The sequence below is a fragment of the Nycticebus coucang genome, chromosome 1, assembly GCF_027406575.1.
Source record: "Nycticebus coucang isolate mNycCou1 chromosome 1, mNycCou1.pri, whole genome shotgun sequence".
In the NCBI taxonomy this organism is placed as follows: domain Eukaryota; kingdom Metazoa; phylum Chordata; class Mammalia; order Primates; family Lorisidae; genus Nycticebus; species Nycticebus coucang.
In genome coordinates this window covers 75,846,046-75,868,874 of record NC_069780.1, presented here as the reverse complement: position 1 = coordinate 75,868,874, position 22,829 = coordinate 75,846,046, and the positions used below count along the sequence as shown (strand labels likewise).

At 36.0% G+C, this 22,829-nt stretch overlaps 1 protein-coding gene across 1 annotated transcript in view; it reads left to right on the top strand.

Moving 5' to 3' along the window:
* The first annotated feature begins 1,176 nt into the window (after positions 1–1,176).
* IQCM (IQ motif containing M) overlaps positions 1,177–22,829 on the top strand; it is a 474,905-nt gene continuing 453,252 nt past the window's right edge. The window contains exons 1-3 of the mRNA XM_053597778.1: positions 1,177–1,213; positions 8,272–8,354; positions 17,497–17,761. Of these exons, the coding sequence (XP_053453753.1) occupies positions 1,177–1,213; positions 8,272–8,354; positions 17,497–17,761 (385 nt within the window). The remainder of the gene's footprint in view (positions 1,214–8,271; positions 8,355–17,496; positions 17,762–22,829) is intronic.

Sequence of the window (22,829 nt, the reverse complement as noted above, 5' to 3'; positions counted from 1 at the left end):
AACAGGGCTTGAATACTTCACTCATAGTTTGCTGGTTGAGGCAGCCAACTGAACAATTTTACACAAGAATTTTAGAATAAGAGGCTCTGTGGAACTCTGCAAAGCATTTAATATCCCTGTGTCTGATTATAAACCTGTGTGAACACATAGTGGTATGCTCAGCATAGCTGACCCTCTGGATATAGAAGCGACATTAGATGTATTCTGGATAATGCTTTGGAAGTAACAATAAAGTCGAATGTAAGAGGAAGAGCTCAGCTCAGTGAAGCCAGGAATTGGCCTTTCATTGAGCACCTTCACAATGCCCTGCACAGAGCTGGGAACCAAGATCTGAAGGCCTGAAGGCCAAGGCATGAGGCAAGGTTTCATTCCTCCAACTACATTGAAATCTTTTGGGAAACTAGGATATGTGGATGGTAGGCCCCTCTCCGGACTTCGAAGTATGTTTTCAAACTCCTCAGTGATTCTGATATTCATCCAGGGTCAAGGACAGCATGTAAGTTTCAAGGGAAAGGCATGGAAAACATAAATAGTGTATTTAGGGGAGGAACAGATCACTAGAGACTGGATGTCCATGAAGGAGGTGGGGTTTGAACCTAGGATTTAAGGGAGGGTAGGATACATACAAGTACAGGTGAAAAGACAACATTCTGAGCAGAAGACTGGCACAAACTGAAGTCCAGGGCAAGAGTGTGTAAGATGTGTGCCAGGTTTTAATTGGGTATTAGCTGAAAGTAGAAAGAAAGTAAGAATAGTCGAAAGTAGGAAAGACTGAGATGGTCCTGCATAGGGTCTTGGGCCCAAATATCTGGATTTGAGTTCTGCACAAGCCATTAAATAACAGCTTATCTAGGTAAGTTATTTCACCTCTCTGAGCTTCAGTTTCCGCATCTGTCAAATGTGCCACAATAGTTCCTATCAGGTTGTTTGGAACCAGTAAGGTGATATGTATATAGGTACTTGATAAACTAAGGAGCCCTACCCAATACCAGCTATTGTTACTGTCTTTTGAAAGTTTTAGAAACAGAGAGGTAACATATAAAAAGTGTTACTCGTTTATGAGTGAGTGAAAGAAATAGCTAAAAATAAATATTCGTTACCACTGAATTGCTTAATATAATTTTATTTAAGGACGTGGAGCTCACACTTCAATAAAGATCATTGTAACTGCCCAAAATGGCTACTGCAGAGGCTGTGCCAGAAAAAGAAAAATGTGAGTATCTATGCTTACCGAAAACTTGATGTACAATGCATAACACTCCAACCATTTTAATGAATCTTTCCCATCAGTTGAACCTCAAAGGACTATACGTATTGGTACTCCTTGTAAGGATTCCTCCCGTTTCTTTTATTTAACTTAGTGTGCTGTCCAATTATTATTAGTTATCAGAAAACTTTTAAGCATGTTTGGAACAAATTTAGTATTTGAATCTACTTTATCAAGTGAACATCTTTATGCAATTTAAAGACATATCAAATATTTCTGATAAGAAATTTAGCATCTGAATTGAGGTGTAAATGCAAACAAAATACATGTTGAATTTTGAAGATAGAGCAAAAAAATAATACCTCATTAATTTTTAATATTGGTTAATGTTTAAGTGATAATATTTGGATATATTTTATTTAAATAAAATATTCTATATCAATTTATTATATATAATCATATATTAAAATTAATTTTCTCTTGTACTTCTTTGAATATGTCAATTGGAAAATTTTAAATTACATATAAATTATGTATGTAGTTCACAGTATATTTCATTTTCCCATCTTTATTGTGGTATTATTCACAAATATTGTTTATTTTAAAGCGTATAAGGTGCATGATGTTTTGATACATGTACCCAATGTGAAATTATATCCATTATCTCATAGTTACCTTTTTTTTTTTTTTAGTGTGGTGAGAATACTTAAGATTTATTCTCTTAACAAATTCCAAGTATACAGTACTACAGTAGGTTATTATTAACTACACATTCTATTTCTTTTAGAGTTAATCTAGACTTGGCAACAATTTGAGGAATCTTAAATTTGGCATAGGTAGCATGACTGAGAAACATAGTGCTGCATCAGAGCTGAGCTTATTACTGTTCTGCTGTCTCCCCTCTGCTTTCGTGACCCCTGACATTGTATGACACAAGCCAGCTGGCATCTGCCTAGGGCTACCACTAGGGCTCTGTGACAATCCCTTTAACTCTCTTTCTATTTGAATAACACAGCATATTTTTAAAGATGGAAAGGGCAGAAAGGGAGGAAGGTCCAGGAACTGAAGTAGAAGAGTTCTCTAGTTTCATTTTGCCTTCAGGTCATATCCATAATTACTTAAATTGTATTTGAAGTCTTTATGCTATGAAGTTGGAAATTCCCTGATTCTCCTTAGCAACCTAACCCCAGTCTGAGAAATATTAACATAGAAGGAATTTTTTTTTTTGGGGGGGGATATACGGTAAAATCTCTCTGAAGTATGTAGGAAATTGATTAATCATTTATTATTGCAAAGAAGATAAGAAACTTTGTGAAAGAAGACCAGGAAATTAAGAGAGAGGGGAAGCGAGAAAAAATGTGTCTATAAGGTCTTAATGCAGAATGTGTTGTGGTTGAATATATGTTTTACAAGATAACTGGATGCCCCTTGAAATTTGTGTTTTACTTGGTTCTTTAACTCTTTTTTAAAGAATAAATTAGAAATAATCTATGTTTTCTTCAATTACATGTAATGAAATTTTATCTACAGGGTTTTTCCACAGAGCTTCTATTCACTTTCCAACTTCCACAACTCTTTACCCTAGAACTAATGACCTGAGGTCTAGCTTCTGCCCTTTCTATCTTCTCCTCTCTGCAGTTTCTCCCCACATTTTAGCACTCTCAGCCCTTTAACCTCCTATTTAAAAGCAGGTTATTTCCACAGATGAACTGATATTCAAACCTTTGTTTCTTTACTTCTTAGTGTGTGTGTGTGTTAGTTTGGCAAAGAAATTTTTTCCTGAAAATACAACTTAGGAAGAGCTCAAATATGTAAAACAGGTAAGGTCTGAGCTGCTTTGATGGAAGGAAGGAAGCGCCGTCAAGGCCCCTATGATTAATGAGACAAATTTAAACCAAGGCCTTAGCCTGGATTTGATTCACTGTGTTATTTCTCTTGGGATATCCTGTTTTCAATCTTAGCTCTATTAATACAATGAAAAATTCTTGTCTCTTTAAGGGGAAATTCATGCATTAGTGAGCTGGCAGTAGAGGGTGTTGGTGGTTTAGGTTGGCCTCCAGCACGATGCACATCTTAAGGACTGTCCTAGTACTTAATTACAAATTTTTTTGGCACTGGACTCTTAAGCACTGGGAAGATAGGGACAAGTAGTGTCTTATTTATTTCAGGACATTTAGCACCAAAACAGCATCCCTAACTCTTAGTAGTTAATTAATGAATATGTGGGACTGAGGCCCATTGTGCCCACAGTGGGGCTTTCCTAACACCTGTCAGGTATTTACTCTGATGATATTTGTGAGGAGGACCTTAGTCATGTAGCCATACATCTTTGCTCAGGAGAGTCCTCTGAGAAAGTTTTTGTGAAGCCTCTCTGAAAAATGTAGTTTTTTATGAGAAGGATGGAAACCCTCTGAGTACAGCTGGTTGTTTTTGTTATGTTTATGAAAAACACTTTGGAAGCCCCTGCCTGGATCCTCTGGGATGCAGAAATGGCTTGCTCAATGATTGTAATCAAGAGATGATTCATTCCTTGTCGTGGTTTCTATAACTAGATTTTCTTTTTGTTTCTTCACTTCAGAGGATTGCTGGAGAAATTATCTGAAACCTCCTCAGTAGTAAGAGAAACCTGTTTTCATGAACCATCATCAGTAACATTAAGCTGATAATATATGAGGGTTTTTTATTTTTTAAAGTTAAAATAAATTTAAGAAAATATTTTAGACTAGTGAAAACCTTTGAGGTCACATTTGCTTTCCCCATAGAAATGTTGATATTTATATCCATGTTTCAGATAAGCTTAATATGACCATTTCAATCTTTTCATGAACTTTATTGCAAAAAAAATTAGTATTGCTACTGTTGACAATCTACTAACGCTTCTTTTGGCTCTGGTAACTTGAAGAAGCCCAACTATGAGAAGATTTTATTATCTGTGAACATATTAATTCATTAATTTTGGATAAAAAGAACTATAATAATAATTCATTTGAAATAAATTAGAAAGTTGTTTTTATCTTTGTGCAATTGAAGAAGTGAGGATTGACTAAGAAATTAATGATGTAAGTATTGTTGGGGAAAAGTTTAGCTAAAGATAGTACCAATAATAATAATAATTGCTCACATTTACTGAAAGCTTATTGTGTGCCAGGAGCTTTGCTAAGTGCTTCATAACATTGTATAAGTTAATCCTCACAACAAATCTAGGTGACATTTATTATTATTATACAAATGATAAAACAAAGGCTTACGACAGGAAGATTCAGGAGCAGATCAGAATTCAAGCACAAAACAGTGTGGCTGAGGAATAGGAGCTCTTAAAAGTCATTCTATGTGCTATGGATATGCATTTACAAATAAGCAAAACCTTACGTATTGGTTTCTTCATAAAAAAGGGGCAGACTTTGGCAACCTTCTCTCAATTTAAGTTATAGTGTGAACTTGAATGTGTAAAAGCTCCATGCTTATATTCTTACCTTGTTATGAACAAAGAAACAGAAGCCTCAAAGGTTATTAACTGAGTAGATACTTAATATAATAGTTGTTTAATTTCTTGGAAGTTTTAGACTCATTTGTTGAATAGACACATGTCCTTGGAAATCATGCAAATAAAAACAATGACTCTAGCGTTCCTTATCCTAAGGCATTGAGGTATGAGTTATCTTGTGCTACTTTGAGAATTACATTCTTTTGTTCAAAGGCTAATTTTTATTTATAGAAGAAAATTAGAACACCTTAAAGTTCAGCAAGGGCTCAGAACTGCCAATTTGAAGTCAGTGTCTTCACTAGATCTATTTCAGGGTTTGTGTGAAATTGCTGCATTCCGGCCGTGGCTTCCTTTCTCTGCTTCTTTATGACAATCCCAAGAATCTCCTGGCCTGACTGGATGGGCATGGCAGTACCTCTTTGAGTCAGAATCTGCTTGCTGGCCCCAAGAAAGCCTTTAGGGTTGACAGAGTGCATAGTAGCTCCTTCACTGTTCACAGGTGACAGGTGGCACTGGTGGGCAGGGGAAATCAGGCACACTGATCATCAGAAAGTCCAGCTAGGAAGAAAATGCCCTCTTGGGAATTTACCTCCTCTGTCAAAGGCTAATATTTAGTTACAAGGGGGAAAATGAGAACAGGTGCATCAGCATGTTAAGTGACAAGGGTACAAGAGTTGCGAGAGTACTAGCTTAAAAGGCACAGGTCAGTGAAATGCGAGTGTTTCACTCGGTTACCAGCCAAATCTCAGAGGAATCTCCAGAGCTCATAGGAAGTACATGGCATAAGGAAAAACAGCAGATGTGTGCAAGGAACTCAGGAGAGCAGTGCCTGTGTGGGACTGTCACATGGCCGTGTGACTTCAGAAGGCACTCAGCTCCTCTGCATTCCAGAGCTTCACCAGTAAATAGCGATTAGATCATCTCCAAGGTTTTGTCTGAAATGAGATGTGACGCTTTCTACATAGCTACATTTTCAACAAAACTTGCGACTTAACCATATTTTAATTATTATATTGCTTGTCATATACATGACACATGACATGTAATTATAAGTAATTGTAATGAAAGTAATTGTAAGGGAGATTTGATTAGTCAGAGGAAGGGAATTAAGGAAGAAAGGATTGTTATGAGAAAAGAAAAAAGAGAACAAGTTGTGTGGTCACACCTGGGAATAGCTCATTACCTTTCTTCTAGGAAATAAGTGTTTTGGCCAGTGGCTGCTTCAATGCAGAATTAGATTTTAGTTGAAATTTGATGAAACACACAGTTTTAATTTAGGAACTCTTTTATTGTTCCCTGTGAGGACAGCAGTGTCTGTTATGGTTTCTTTTGTTCTGTTTTTGAGACAGAGTCTCCCTCTGGTCGACTGGGTGGAGTGTAGTGGCATTGTCGTAGTTCACTAAAACCTCAAATTCCTGGGCTCAAGCTATCTTCCCGTCTCAACCTCATGAGTAGCTGTGACTACAGGCATGAGCTACCATGTCCAGCTACTGTTTTCTATCTTTAATAGTAGTAGAGTCTTTTGCTCAGGTTGGTTTCCAACTCCTGAGCTCAAGTGATCTTCCCACCTTGGCCTCCCAGGGTGCTTGGATTACAGACATAAGCCACCATATATGCACAGCCCCTCTTAAGGCTTCAAATTGGGAAATTTATATGAACTGGGCTTTGCCCATGAGACCTTGAAGTGAAAAGTAGGGAGATGTTTCGTGCAGGGATGGAGAGAGACTTTTGCCTTCAATGCTTTATTATGAGATTTTCAAACATACAGCAAATGTGGCAGAATTTCAATCAATATATATATATACACCCATCACCTAGTTCTTACCATTAGTATTTTACTGCACTTTATTTGTTACATATTCATCCTTTAGCTGACATGCATATCATTAGTTAGAATTCAGTATTTGCTTATAGTTTTTCTTTGATGTAACACGTATAATGAAATGTAGAAATCTTAAATGCAGATGTAAAATTACAGATGTCTGTGTCATCCAAATTCATATTAAGATATGGAATATACCATCACCCCAGAATTTATTCACGTCTCTTCTCAGTCAATCCATGGTAGCCCTAATGGAAGAATCACTGCTCTGTGTGCTTTTTTTACCCACTATAGAACAGTATTGTCTGTTCTAGAACTTCTTGTGTGTGAAATCATAGAGTATGTGCTTTTTTTGTGTAAATGCTTTAACTTGGCATAATGTTTTTGAGATATAGCCACGGAGTTGTGCATGTCAGTAGTTTGGTTCCTTTTTCTTGCTAAGTAATATTTCTTTGTACAGGTATACCATAATCTGTCCATTCTCTTGTCGATACCTATGTGGGAGTTTCCAATTTGGGATTATTATGAGTAAAGCTACTATAAACATTCTTGTTCAACTGTTTTGTAAAGTTTTTTTTTTTTTTTTCTCTTATAAATACCTAGGAGTGGAATTCCTGGGTTGTAAAGTAGGTATATATTTAATTTTATAGGAAATTTCTATACTTCAAACATCACATGTACCCTATAAAGATATACAACTACTATGTACTCATAATAATTAAAAATTTTTTAAATGAAATTAGGAAAAAAAAATTGCTATACTTTTCTCAAACTGATTATCCATTAGCAACATTTGAGCATTCCAGTAGTTCTATAGCCTCATCAACATTTGGTGTTATTAGTTTTTTCCATTTTAGCCATTCTGGTGGATGTGGTGGTATCTCGTTATGGTTTTGGCTTACATAGAGTTTTTAATTGCTTAAAATTTGAGTGGGTAAAGAGAGAGAAAGGTTTGATCTAAGAGTACTAAAAGAGATAAGACATAGAAACAGGGAACCCACTGTCCAGTCTGAAACATTAATTGAAATAGGTAATATATTTAAATTTTACTGAGTCTAGAAGAAGCCAAGTAACAATTATACCCTCAGTATCAGCTAATAATAAAGGTGGTATACAAGGAGGAAATCCATCAAGACTAAATAAGAATGATGTTTTCTACATGCTGATTCTTTACAGAGCCTTGGTTAAAAGAAATGAAGAAACTTAGAAGTGAGATAAGAGTTATCATTATAATGTTATCCATCTGTAGGTGTGTATTTGTTTTTATTTCACTACAATTTCTATTTAGTAAATTCATTGAGGCATTTTATTTTGGAGTTGTAATTTTATAACAAGTGGTAAATATTCTTGAAGAAATGTATATTCTCATCCACTAGTCATAAAGTATAGAAAGCACAGAGAAGTTTGTTAATAACTTTTATGCCCAAAATATGTTGTGTCTTCTGTATAAAATCATTGAAAGATCTTTCAGAATTGAAGGCTATTTTGATTTTTGTGAATTTTTCTGGTAACCTATTTTATCACTCTGACCATTACAAGCTGATTTTTCTTTTTTAAAAACAAAATGTTATGTTAAAGAATCATTATGTTAACATCTTTCACATCCTATTATAATTTCCACTTGCAAAATTCACTTTTTAAAACATCCTGCAAGATTTATAACTTCCCCCAAATTTAAATTTCATAGTTTCACCACTTTGATTGACAAAGTACATTAACTACTTAAAAAATTAAAATGTTTCTCTTTCTCTATTTTAGGTCCTACATTAGAAATCACCAAGAAAGATTTTTTTGAAGAAGCAAAAACTCTCATTGCCCAACATTATAAGAACATAAGTGAGGTCAGAGCTTTGCATTTCTCTAACATTATGTTTTCAGACAAGTAATAACTATTTTTGTATGCTACAATGATTAAAGGATCACATACACTGAGATGGGATAGGTTCTGAATAGAAGAGAAAATGAAATCCTCATTAAGTTATAAAAATTGATTTCGGATGGCATTTAAAAAGAAGATTTTTCAGTTATGCATATTACTTTATTACCTATGTTTAGTTTGTACATTTAATAGAATTTTAATGTTTTCTTTTGATTAATTATAACAAATATTCCTTTAAATACTGACAAAGCTAAACTAGAAAATAGACTGTGAGATGTGTCTCTTCTGTGCCCTTAAGACATCCTTACCTGTATCTTCTTCGATGTCACTTTACATTAGAACTATTTGCCCGTTTCGTGGCTCCTTGAGGGCGGAGATATTTTTTAATGTTGCATCTCCAACAATAAGCACTATGCCTGGCTAAGTAAATATTTGCTGAATGGCATAGATTTGGGAGGTAAGACAAAGTGATGAAAGGGAAAGGAAAGCACAGAGACAGAGGATCAGCACCTCCTTTTGGAGGAGAGCATCTCCAGGGGAGGCAGGCCAGACATTTAATGACAATTGGCCTTTGGGAAGACAGGTGAGAGAAAGGGACTAAAGGATGGTTTACTGTATGCCACTGAATCTATTCATCTTGTGAATACTTAATTTTTTTTTAATTTTAAAGAAATATTTTAAATGTTCTTCAGTGTTTCTTGTGTGTAGGAGGAGGATTCTAACTTTAACTATGTTTTTTATGAATGGTCCCCTGTGCCAAGATTGGCATAGGTAGTTTGAACCTAGTAATTGACATTGGTAACATTGTCTTATCTTTTTCTTTAACAAATGTAAAGTTATTTTCAATTATATCAATTTCTTTAGTAGGTATATGGGATGAAAGCTTCACATTCTTCAGAGTTAGATAGATGTGCCTTAGAAACTTGACCTGTTTTAAGAGTTTTATCTAATAATAACAGCCAAATAATCTATCTTAAGTTGTTCGGTAAAATGTAATACTAGCATGCTAAAACCTCTTTGTTGGCATCTTAAGTTGGCATCAGTTTGAATTAGCAAGAATTTGAATTTTTCTAACCTTTTTGGAGGGAAGCAGAGGGAAGAGCTATAACTCTATCTATAGAACAATTATAATTAGATAATTACTTATCAAAGACCTAGAGCTATATTATTTTTCTATTGTTCAAGTGGTGAAAATTAAAAGTCAGTATGTGATTGAAAGGATATAAAATATATATTGTGTACATATACTTTTCTTTGCAGTTTTTTTTTTTTTTTTGGCCGGGGCTGGGTTTGAACCTGCCACCTCCAGCATATGGGGCCAGTGCCATACCCCTTTGAGCCACAGGCACTGCCCTACATATACTTTCCTTGAGAGATTACCTCAAGATGTATGTATGTTGAGTTATTTCAATAAAGAAAGAGGTTTGGGGGTATTAGAATTTTATGGAAATTTGAAAGTTCATCAAAATGGTTGAAAATAATTAAATTCTATTATGGCTATTCGAAAACTCATATTTTATTTTATTACTTTAGGTTTTTATTTAATATTTGAGATTAACATGAGATGCAAATGATTAGGTTACATTGTTTGCATTTGTCAGTTAAAGTCCACGTTGTAGTTGAACTCCTCGCCCAGGAAGTGGGCCATATACCCCTATGTTGTGCCTGTTAGGTAAGAGCACACCAATCTTCTCCTTCCATCCCTCTCCCTAGCTCTTGCCTCTTCTCACCAGTTTAATTTGTGTTTTTCTCTTGTGTGGGCACGTATATTTGTTCATCTACTGGTTTCATATTAGTATTGAATACATTAGATATTTGCTTTTCCATTCTTGTGATACTTTGCTAAGGCAAACGTCCAATTCCATCCAGGTTAATACAACAGATGTAAAGTCTCCATCTTTTTATGGCTGAATAATATTTCATGATATACATATACCACAGTTTATTAATCCATTCATGGGTTGATGAGCACTTGGGGTGATTGTGAATTGAGCTGTGATAAACTGTCTAGTGCAAATGTCCTTATGATAAAAGGATTTTTTTTCCTCTGGGTAGATACTCATTCTCCATACATTTTTCCAAAGTGGCTATATATAGTTTGCAATCCCACCAAGAATGTAAAAGTGTTTCCTCTTTTCACAACTATGCCAGCACCTGTGGCTTTAGGATATAAATTGTTCACTCTGGGGTTAGTTGATATCTCAAGGCAGTTATGATTTACATTTCTCTGATGATTAGGGACGATGAACATTTTTTCATGTGTTTGTTGGCCATTCATTTGTCTTCTTTGGAGAAGGTTCTGTTCATGTTTCTTGCCAAGTGATAGATGGGATTCTTTGCCCTTTTTATTTGTTGATTAATTTTAGTTCTCTGTAGATTCTAGTTATGAGCCCTTTGTCAGATGTTTAAAATGCAAATAACTTTTCCCACTCTGAAGGTTGTCTGTTTGCTTTAATTGTTGTGTCCTTAGCTGTGTAGAAGCTTTTTAGCTTAATTAAGTCCCATGTATTTATTTTTGTTGTTGTGATTGTCAATGGAATCTTCTTAATAAAATCTTTCCCTGGGCTAATAACACTCCAAGGATTTTTCCCACTTTCTTCTAGGATTTTTATTGTTTTGTGTCTTAAATTTAAATCTTATATCCATCTTGAGTCAATTTTTGTAAGTAGTGAGAGGTGTGGGTCCAGTTTCAGTCTTTTACATGTGGTTGCCCAGTTCTCCCTGCACTGTTTATTGAATAGGGATTCTTTTCCCCAGTGTACTCTTTTGTTTGCTTTATTGAATATCAGATGGTGATACAAGGCTGGTTTCATCTCTAGGTTTTCTATTCTGTTCCATGGATCTGTGTCTCTATTTTTTTTGCCAATACCATGTTGTTTTGATCACTGTGGATGTGTAGTATCATCTGAAGCCAGACTAGTCTGGCTACTTGATGCCTCTGGATTAATTTTCATTAATAAGAATTGCATTGGCTATACAGCTTTTTTTCCTTGTTCCATACAAAATGGAGATTTTTTTTTTTTAGTTCTTTGAAGTATGATGTTGCTATTTTAATGGGTATTGATCCTGCAATTCCATTACTACGCATCTAACCAGAGGGGAAAAAATCATTTTATCATAAGGACAATTTCACTAGACTGTTTATCACAGCCCAGTTTACAATCACCAAGTTGTGGAAGCAACCTAAATGCCCACCAACCCAGGAATGGATTAGTAAGCTGTGATATATCTGTTGGATGTGGGCATCTAACGTGATATATATACATACCATGGAATACTATTCAGCCATTAAAAAGATGAAGACTTTACATCTTCTGTATTAACCTGGATGGAGGTGGAACACATTCTTCATAGTAAATCATCACAAGAATGGAGAAGCAGTGATCCAATTCTAATATGAAGGCAGTAGATGATCTAATGCAAAGTGGGGGGGGGAGGGAAATGAGGGAGAGGGAAGAAGGGAGGAGGAAGGGAGATTGGGATTATGCTGTATGGCACACCTCTTGGGGGAGGAAAACAATTATAAGAGGAACTTTAGCTAACAAATGCAATCAGTGTTTGTAATTCTTTGTACCCTTAATGAGTCCCAAACAATAAAAAATAAATAAATAAATAAATAAAATCTGTAGATTGCTTTGGGTAGTATAGACATTTTAACAATGATGATTCTTGCCAGCCAGGAGCATGGTATGTTCTTCCATTTGTTAATGTCTTCTACTATTACTTTTCTCAAGGTTTCATAATTCTCTTTGTAGAGATCGTTTGCTTCCTTTGTTAGATATATTCCCAGGTATTTCATTTTCTGGATAGGGTATTGTGAAGATATTGTGTCCTTGCTTTGCTTCTTGGTTTGATTGTTATTGGCACATATGAAGGTTACTGATTTGTGAACATTGATATACTGAGTTATTACTGTATTTCTTGATCACTTCCTGGAGTCTTGTGGTTGAATATCTGGAGTTTTCTAAGTATAAGATCATATTATCAGTAAAGAGCGAGAGTTTGACCTCCTCTGCACCATTTGGATGCCCTTTATAGCCTTCCCTTGCCTGATTGCCTTGGCTAGAACTTCCAGCACTATGTCAAATAGTAGTGGCGATAGTAGACATCCTCGTCTGATTCTGGTTCTAAGTAGAAATGCTTTCAGTTTTACTCCATTTAGTATGATATTGGCTATGATTTTGTTGTAGATGACTTCTATAAGTTTAAGGAATGTCCCATGTGTGCCTGTTTTCATAGTGTTCTTGTCAGAAAAGGGTAGTAAATTTTATAAAATGTTTTTTCTGCATGTATTGAGAGGATGATATCGTCTTTGTTTTTGCTTCTATGATATGGCAGATTACATTTATGGATTGTGTAGGTTAAGCCAATCTTGTGTCCCTGGGATAAAGCCTACTTGATCATGATGTATAATTTTTTTAATGTGTAGCTATATTCTATTTGCTAGGACATGATTTTTTTTGAGACAGAGTCTCACTATGTCACCCTTGATAGAGTGCTGTGACATCACAGCTCAAAGCAACCTCAAACTCTTGGGCTTAAGTGATTCTCTTGCCTCAGTCTCCCAAGTAGCTGGGACTACAGGTACCCACCACAGTGCCTGGCTATTTGTTGTTGTTGTTGTTGTTGCAGTTGTCATTGTTTAGCAGGCCCAGGCTGGGTTTGAACCCACCAGCTTTGGTGTTTATGGCTGGCACCTAAAGCACTGAGCTACAGGAGCTTGAGCAGACTTGATTATTTTGCATTAGTATTCATTACATATTGGTCTGTAGTTTTCGTTTTTGTTGAGTCCTTTTCTGGTTTTGGTATTATATTGATGCTTGCTTAATAAAATGTGTTGGGCAGGGTTTCTTTCTTCTTAATGTTGTGGAATGGTTTCTTTAGTATAGGTATATTTTGTATGTGTGTGTATGTTGTGAGCTTTTTTTATTGTTGTTGCAATTTTGGTACTTGATATTGATCTGTTCATGATATCTATTTCTTCCTGGGAAAGTCTAGGGAGATGGTGTGATTCTAGATATTGGTCAATTTCCTTCATTGTTGAATTTCTGGGCATGGAATTTTTGGTAGTAATCAGAGGTGATCTCTTGTATCTCTGTGGTATCCATTGTTATTTCCACTTTTTCATCTCTGATTGAGCTTATTAGAGTTCTTACTTTTCTGTTTCTAGTAAATCTGGCCAAAGATTTATTGATTTTATCCTTTTGAAGAACCAATTCTTTTTGGTTTATTTTCTGAATGATTCTTTTGTTTTCAATTTCATTCATTTCTGATGTAATTTTGATTATTTCTTCTGCTAGATTTGGGATTAAATTGGTCTTCCTTTTCCAATTCCTTGAGATGATTCTTTAGGTTGTTAATGTGCACTCTTTCTGTTTTTTGGATGTGGGCATCTAATGTGATAAATTTCCCTCTTAGGTCTATGTTTCAGTATGCCATGAGTTTTGATAGCTTGTGGCTTCATTGTCATTATGATCATTATGGAATCATTAGAAATGATTAAAATAACCATTAAAATTATTAGGAATCTAATGATTTTCTTCTTTGATTCAGCTGTCAATGAAAAAAAGGTTATTTAGTTTCCATGACTTTGCGTGGAGAGGAAGGTTTTTGTTGGAATTGAGTTCTAAGTTTATTCTTTTATGAACTGAAAAGGTAGAAGGCATAATTTCTATTCTTTTAATTTTGTTGAGGTTTGATTTGTGTCTTAGGATATGATTAGTTTTGGAGTATGCTCCATGAGCTGATGAGAAAAACATATACTCAATAGTTTGGGGGTGGTGATTTTTGTATTTGTCTATCAAGGCCAGTTGTTTTAGGGTAGCACTTAAATCTTTTATTTCTTTGGTTAGTTTCTGTTTAGAGGATATGTCCAGATCTGTCAGTAGGTTGTTTTAGGATATGATATTGTTCAGACCAGTTTAGAGCTTGTTTTAGAAATCCGGGAGCGTTTAATTTGGGTACATAAATAGTTAGAATTTAAATGTCTTCTTGTTGTATTTTTCCCTTGACCAGTACATAGTATCCATGTTTGTCTTTATTTACTTTAGTTACTTTAAATTCACTAGTGTCTGCAAATAAGATTGTAGCCCTTCTTTTCTTCTGATTTTCATTTGCCTGAAATATTGTTTTCCAGTTCTTCACCCTGAGTATTAATTTGTCTTTAGAGTTTAGATTTTTTCCTTAAGACAGCATATAGTTGGCTTGTGCTATTTTTTATCCACTTAGCCAGTCTTTGCCTCTTCAGTGGGGAATTTAAGCCATTTTATTGAGAGAGTTGATAAGTATGAGGGAGTTTTGTTTGTCATGTTTTGTGGAGGCCTATCACCTAGTTTTGTCACTTGGGCCATTGTGGAAGTTAGGCTTTGACCTTTCATTTCTGGGTGTCTTTACTTTGCTGGTAGTCCATTGTGATTGTGTGTAGTATGGATCTGAGTACGCCCTGCAGAGTTGGTCTTATAGTGGCAGATTTTTTCAATAATTGGTCTTCTGCAAAAGATTTGCTTTCTCCACTGAAATGGATCTTAGTTTGGCCTGATACAGGATCTTAGGCTGGAATTTGTTTTGTTTCAGTTAGTTGAAATTTGGAGCCAAATCTCTCCTGGCTTGTAAATTTTTAGTTGAGAAATCTGCTGTTCCCTTGATGGATCTGACCCTGTAGGTCAACTAGTGATTATTCTTTGCTACTGTAGATTTTTCTCTTTCATTTTGACCTTGGTCAGGTTTATTATCATGTGTCTAGGAGATGCTCTGTTTCTAATGAGACAAACTGAGGTTTGATATCCATGTAAAAGGAGTATGTACAAATCTTTGCTGATGGTTGGGAAATTTTCAGCTATGATATCCTTTAGTAGGGCTATTGTACCTTTGAGTCTCTCTTCTTTTTGAGGAATACCTGTAATGTGTATGTTTTTATGCTTTGTGAAGTGCCATAAGTGAAGTCTTTAAGTGATTGCTCTGCCTTTACTCGCCTCTTTTCTGCCCCCTTCAGTAACGGAGTTAACTTATCTGTTGTTGATACATTCTACTGAATATTTAAACTTCAATTCTTTAAACTCTGATATATCCTTTCTAATTTCATCATGTCTTTAATTCATTTCTTGGGTCAATTTTTAGATTTTCTTTATATGGTTTTCTACTTTCCCTTCAATTCCTTCATTTCCCCCCCTATTCATACTGTTAATTCCCTTTCTATTATTTACATAATTTCTTTATAGGTTTGATCCTGTGATAGCTGCCTTGTGATCCCTTGTGGGGGGAGTGATCTGTTCTGTTTTTTCCACGTTTCAAAATTTTTCTGTTGGTTCCTCTTCATGTGTGTTTTCTTTTAGTTCTTTACTTCCTTCCCCTTCTTACTCCTCTCACTTCCTCCTTCTCCTTAATTTTTATTGTCTCTGTGCTTGGTGTTGAAGTGGCCTTTTGGTGCCCCAAACTAGGCCTTAGACCAAGGCTGTTTCAGAAATAAAAACCAGAACGAAACAGAACAAAACAGACCAATAAACTCACCCCCCCCCAAAAAAGAAAAAAAGACCCAATTTCTTGGTTGTTATTTGAGAGATTTTATGAGGGAAAGATAAGAAAAATAGCTAACTAAAAAGGAAGAAAGGAGAAGGGGGGGGTGCGCAGGGAAACCTGTTAGAAACCATATTAAAAAATATATATAATGCAATATATTGCATAGACACCAGGTGGTACCTGAAGTTAGGAAACAAAACAAAACAAAGTTAAAAAAAAAAAAAAAAAAGGAAAGAAAGGAAAAGAAAAGTGTGCTGCTGCTTCTGCATGTAGTGGGAACCGGAAGTTATTAGCTAGTTGCCCTGGAGAACTCATCTTGTTTTCTTGGTTTATTTGACTTTGATTTTGGCATGGTTGCTGCCTAAGTATTGAATCTCCATAGGGGTGAGGTAGCCAAAATCCTGTAGCTTATGCCAGACTTTATAGAAAACACAACTTGACCATTCAAACAGTTCTCTGATGCCACAAAGGGGTCTGTGCCAGGGGCATGATCTGTCCAACTTACCTATGTCTCTGTGGAGTAAGTCACCGCAAGGATTGCTGCCAGGGCCCAGCAGGTAGAGTCAGAGCTGGTCACCCACTGGGACCCTGTGAGATTGTTCTGGAACTGGGCCCCATGAATGCAAGCTGATTCAAGGTTGTGTCTCTCTCTTTCTTCCCCTGCAGCTCTCCCCAAACAGTGGGGCCCCAGCTTCCAGCCATTCAGTCTCCAGGTCCAAACCCACTCATCCAGAACTGTTTGAGTTCACTGGCTAGTTCAAGCCCATATAATGTGATTTCAGTGAGCTCCCAAGTTCAAAAAGCTGCAAAATGCCTTTCCTGTCTGTATCCCATTGACAAAGGACCAGCTTCTGTGGGCACTCAAGAGAACCTGTAGGATCTCAGTTTCTGCTGGTTTCACACCCTACCCTTTCCGGAGGGACAAACCCTTCCAAAGTTCAGAATTGTTCCCAGTACTGCACTGTGGGGGTGCCATGGAAGATGCGAGAGAGACTCTCCTGTGGCTTAATTCCTCAAAGATTCCACATGTAGTCTTTGTACCTGATTTTCTGACTCCCTGGAATCTTCTTTCTGTGAAAGTTTTTGACCCTTCCTGAGCTTATTGGCTCCTGGAATCCCTTACTGTCTCACTGTGACCTAGCAATAATGTTCCTTGGTGGGACAACCCAGTAAGAGGTAGATGGAAGTCCTGTCTCCCCATCTTACCAGTCAGCTGATGAAGAGATGTTTCTTGTCCACTATCTTGGAGCCTAACCCCCAAACTCATATTTTAAAGTAGATTTTAAACTTGTATTGCTATTACTATTACTCTTATTATCGAGAAGATTACTGTTTTAAAGTTTACATTTCTTTTGTAGTAGAATATATTTCTCATTCTTGTGAAGGGATTTTAGGAAATTACGTGGAATAATATAATGCCTAATTTATATGATTACTGTCTTGTGCTTTAGATTAAAAGTATAAAATAAGGTACTTTGTAAAGTCTCTTCAGTGGAGATACAATTTTATTTATTAAAAAATTATATGTAATTCTAAATAATGAATACTGAACTTAAATTTTCTTAAATTTATTTTTGTTTTATTTATAGAATAAAGTTCAAGGTACTTCTGTAAATGTTTTTAGAAATAAACACCAAAACCCCAAATCTGGCAAGTACATACCTTTGGAGATTAAAAAAAAGGAAATACTTGATGTGGTCCAAGAACATCGGGCAGTGCTCAAAAGTATTAATTATCCCAAGGAACTTTCTAAAGGTTGGCATGTTAAGGAGCCTTCACAACAAACTCCTTTCAAGGAGCCACACCTTTTTAATATAAAAGAAAAATGTGACCCTATGGAGCAAATTATAAAAGGTAAGTTTTTTTGAAGAAATCCAGCAAACCAACAGGTAAAACTGTTTGCTTCTTTTGTGCTCATACTGGAATTTTCTTGTTCTGAAAATCCACTGAAATTTTAACAGTGGGGGACAGGGAGGCATGATTAATAGAGCTGCTAATCTCTGGGGCCCACCAAAAATTGAGAAGAAAACATTGAAATAGGAAAGAGAAATTTAGGGGAACAAAATTATTTAGTCATGTCTTCTGGCAGTGATATTATTTTGAGTACAAATCCTCAGAGATGGTTTATTTCATAGTTACGGGGAGTGATAGGTTTATAGTCCTGAATTCTTTTGTTGAGTAGGGTAGATAGGGTAGGCAGTCTATTTGTGTGTTTCCCTAAAACTCTAAAAAGATTTTGGGGAGGTATAGTGTTTTAACTGCAAACAAATGGTAGTAACGGTTTATTCTCTATCAGTGACTTCATATGGTGGAAATTGGAGGTCTATTTAAACAAATTGGTATTGTTTTCTTGAGACCAATGGCTTTAATAAATGACTTCTTACCACACATTTCTATTACAACTTCTTAGCCTCATCTTAATTTTTCCCTTTTGTGGTCTATCTATCTATACTTTGTTGTTGTTCAGTGTACCAAAGAGAAATTTTATTTAGGAAGAATAAAGAGAAAGTTTACAAAGAGAGTTGGAAGTGGGTCCCTCTCATGAAGGAGAGAAGGTGAGAGAGAGACCCTTTATGTTATTTCTAAAGATATTTATTTATTCATTCACTTATTTGTATTATTTCTTCTATGAATAGAAAGTACCTGCTTTGTGCCAGGCACTATGTTCAGAGTTGATAAAACAAAACTTAAAAGGGCCAGAGAGTAATGGTGGGGATAAACACAGAATCATACAGTGTGACAATTGCTGTAATAGAGGTACTTTGTAAAGCATTATGGAAACATGGAGGAGTAACCAACTAAGTGTCAGAATGAAAATTTATCAGAAAAGATCTCATTAGAAATGGATGTTAAGGAGAAATTTGTTTAGATGTAGGGTGGGAATAGGAGAGACCATCTTGAGCAGTGGGAATAAAATGTATTAGAGATGTTGTAGGAAATGGAGTTTGGAGGATGGCTGGGGTTAGGGTTTGAAAAGACTGTAATTGCAGACCAAGGATTTGAGCTTACATCTAATAAAAAGCCAATGATGATTTTAAAACTGTTGACAAGGAAGAAGTTTGTTCTGTGTAATAAAAATCAAGATGTTGATAAAAATGTTGAGGTTTCTAGCCTGGGAAACTGGTCAAACATCATTAAGTGAAGACAAGAATTTAGGGGCTGTTTCATTTGTTCTTGCTTATACCACAAAATACTTAAGTAATTTTTAAACAGGATAAACTTTTTTTTTTTTTAATTGTTGAGGCTTCATTGAGGGTACAAAGAATCAGGTTACACTGATTGCCTTTGTTAGTCCCTCTTATAATTGTGTCCCACCTTCAAGAGGTGCATCACACACAAAGAACCCCCCTACCCCTCCCTCCTTCTTTCTGCTCCTCCATTCCTCTATCTTCACCATATACTAGGTCATCAAGTGTCCTCATATCAGAATTGGGTACATTGGATTCTTGCTTCTCCATTCTTGTGATGCTTTAATTAGAAGAATGTATTTCAACTCCATCCAGGTTAATACTAAAGATGTAAAGTCTCCATCTTTTTTAGTGGCTGAATAGTATTCCATGGTATACATATGCCACAGCTTGTTAATCCATTCCTGGATTGGTGGGCATTTAGGTTATTTCCACAGTTTGGCAATTGTAAATTGAGCTGTGATAAACAGTTTAGTGCAAATGTCCTTATAATAAAATGATATTTTTTATTCTGGGTATATGCCCAGCAATGGGATTGCAGGATGAAATGGGAGGTCTTGTTTGAATTCTTTGAGGATTTTCCATAGTTCCTTCCAAAAAGGTTGCATTGGTTTGCAGTCCCACCAGCAGTATAAAAGTGTTCCCTTCTCTCCACATCCATGCCAGCATCTGCAGTTTTGAGATTTTGTGATATGGGCCATTCTCACTGGGTTTAGGTAAGATCTTAGGGTGATTTTGATTTGCATTTCTCTGATAATTAGGGATGATGGACACTTTTTTCATATGTTTATTAGCCATTTGTCTACCTTCTTCTATTCATCTGCCTTGCCCATTGATGTAAGGGATTGTTGGATTTTTTTATGTTGATTAATTTGAATTCTCTATAGATCCTACTTATCAATCTCTTTTGTCTGATTCATAATATGCAAATATCTTTCCCATTCTGATGGTTGTCTATTTGCTTTGGTTGTTGTCTCCTTAGCTGTTCAGAAGCTATTCAATTTAATTAAGTCCCATTTGTTTATTTTTGTTGTTGTTGCCATTGCCTTGTCTTCATAATGAGAGAGGATACCTGAGAGAATCTTATTCATAATGAGAGAGGATACCCAAGAAGGGTGAGGTCTAGAAGAACAGGTCTTCTCAAGGAGACCACAAGGATACACATGCAGGGTCCTGTTCACAGTGACTCAGGTCTTGGGAATTTATAAACTTAACTTCCTGAAACTTGGAAATTTCCAAGTTCTGTGAAATCCTGTAGTTCTGTAGGGTTGGGAATAGCATCTCCCTCTTGATTCAAACTGGCCAATGAGAAGGGGACCTGTGGGGTGGAACTTTTTGACTATCAATAAAAAGGGAAAGACCAAGGCAGCTGGGGAGCACGGCCATTTGGAATCCTTCTATGCCATAAGCTGCTGGCTGGTGAATAAAACCCTTCCTCTTATAAACGTGGTGTTTGGGTGCTCTTTCTCTCCATTGGGCCTTGTCTTCCTGCAACATTTTGGTCTTTCCCCAGTCTGATAACTTCAAGTGATTTCCCCACAGTTTCTTCAAGGATTTTTATTGTTTCATGTCTTGGATTTAGATCTTTTATTCATCTTGAATTGATTTTAGTGAGTGCAGAAAGGTGCGGGTTCAGTTTCAGTCTTTTACATGTGGTTATTCAGTTCTTCCAGCACCTTTTATTGAATAGGGATTCTTTCCCCCATTGTATTCCCACCATTACTATTCAACACAGTGCTGGAAATTCTAGCCAATACAATTAGGTAAGAGAAGGAAATAAATTGCATACATATTAGGGCAGAGTAGGTCAAACTCTTGTTCTTTGCCAAACATATGATCTTATACTTAAGAGTACCCCAAAGACTCAAACACAAGCTTTCTGGAAGTGATCAAAAAATACAGTAATGTCTCAGGTTATAAAACCAATGTTCACAAATCAGAAGCCTTTGTATTTGTCAATAACAAACATCATGAGAATCTAATTAAGGACACAATTCCCTTCACAGTAGCTCAAAGAAAATGAAATACCTAGGAATAAATCTAACAAAAGACATGAAAGATCTCTGTAAAAAAAATTACAAAACTCTAAGAAAAGAAATAGCAGAACATATTAACAAATAGAAGAATATACCATTCTCATGGCTGGGAAGAATCAACATTGTTAAAAAGTCTATACTTCCCAAAGTAATCTATAGATTAAGTGCAATCCCCATTAAAACACCAACATCATACTTTTAAGATTTTGAAAAAATAGTTCTTTGTTTTGTATGAAACCAGAAAAAACCCCATATAGCCAAGGTAATTTTTATTAATAAATACCAAGCTGGGGGCATCAGCCTACCAGACTTTAGGCTGTACTACAAGTCCACAGTGATCAAAACAGTAGGGTATTGGCCCAAGAATAGAGACATAGACATCTGGAATTGGATAGAAAACCATGAAATCAAATTAACCTCTTATAGCCACCTAATTTTTGATAAACCAAATACACAGAATAAACTTATTGCTCACAATTATGGGGTTTGGAAAGTCCAAATCAGAATGTCAGCAGGTTCACTGTTTGGTGAGAGTCCAGTCTGTGCTTACATAGACTGGTGCCTGGAATGCTGTGTCCTTTGCAGGGGATGAAAGCTGTGTCTTCACATGGTAGAAGGGACAGAAGGGAAAAAGTACCAGGGAGCTCTCTGAAGCCTCTTTTGTAAGGGCATTAACCTCATTTATGAGGATGAAGACCTCATGACTTAATCACTCCCCCAAAGCTCTCATCTCTTAATGCTATAGCAGTGGATCTTAGATCCCAAAATAAGTTTTAGAGAGACGCAAACATTCAAGCCATAGCAGGAAAGATGCAACTTTGGGGCAGGGATGGAAAAGGGTGGGGGAAAATAATGAATTCAGTTTTAGGTCTATGAAGTAGCCATGCATATGAAGATAGTCATTAAGAAGTTGGAAAAGGAAATCTGGCACTTAAGAGAGAAGTAGGCAAAGATTTAAGACAGATATAGGGGGTTACAGACATACTGAGTTGTGGGGTTTATAGATTTATTCACCCAACACTTTGATTTTATATGTGAAGTCCAGAGAGATTAGAAGATATGCTATTTTCCCTTAAGAAGTTCAAATTTGATGTATTTGTATGCAGTGGCATGAAGGAGGTTAAATAGACACTTACAATATAGTGTGACTTAACTGTAATAGGAACAAGTGCTACTACTGATTTAAAATCAATAAGAGGATATCTAAGTTAGATTGAGGTATCAAAAACAGATTCCCAGGAAATTTAAAGTCTTTGGTAAGTTTTGAAGGATGAGTAAGTGTTAACTCTAGTCAAAGGGCCTAGCCTCTAGCTGATAATGAATACCTGAGAAAATGATTGTGGTGTTTTTGAAGGAATTAAAATAATTTTACTTGAATGGAACATAGGGATAGGGGAGTGATTAGAGGTAAGAGACTATACTGAAGAACACTGAATTTTAACCTAAAAGTTATGAGAACCATCTAGAATGTTTTAAAGAAAAGTTGAAGTGATCACATTTGTATTTCAGGATGTTTGCTACTTGCAGAGATGGGGTATTATGAATTTTGGAGGCATAAAGATCAGTAAGGAGACAGTAAATCATCACGTAAAAGATGACTTAAGGCAGTGGCCCTGGGGGTAGAACTGGGGAGAGAGATTTTGCAGATATTAGAGAGGTAGCGATATCTAGACTTAGTTAAAGCATATGACAGGGGAA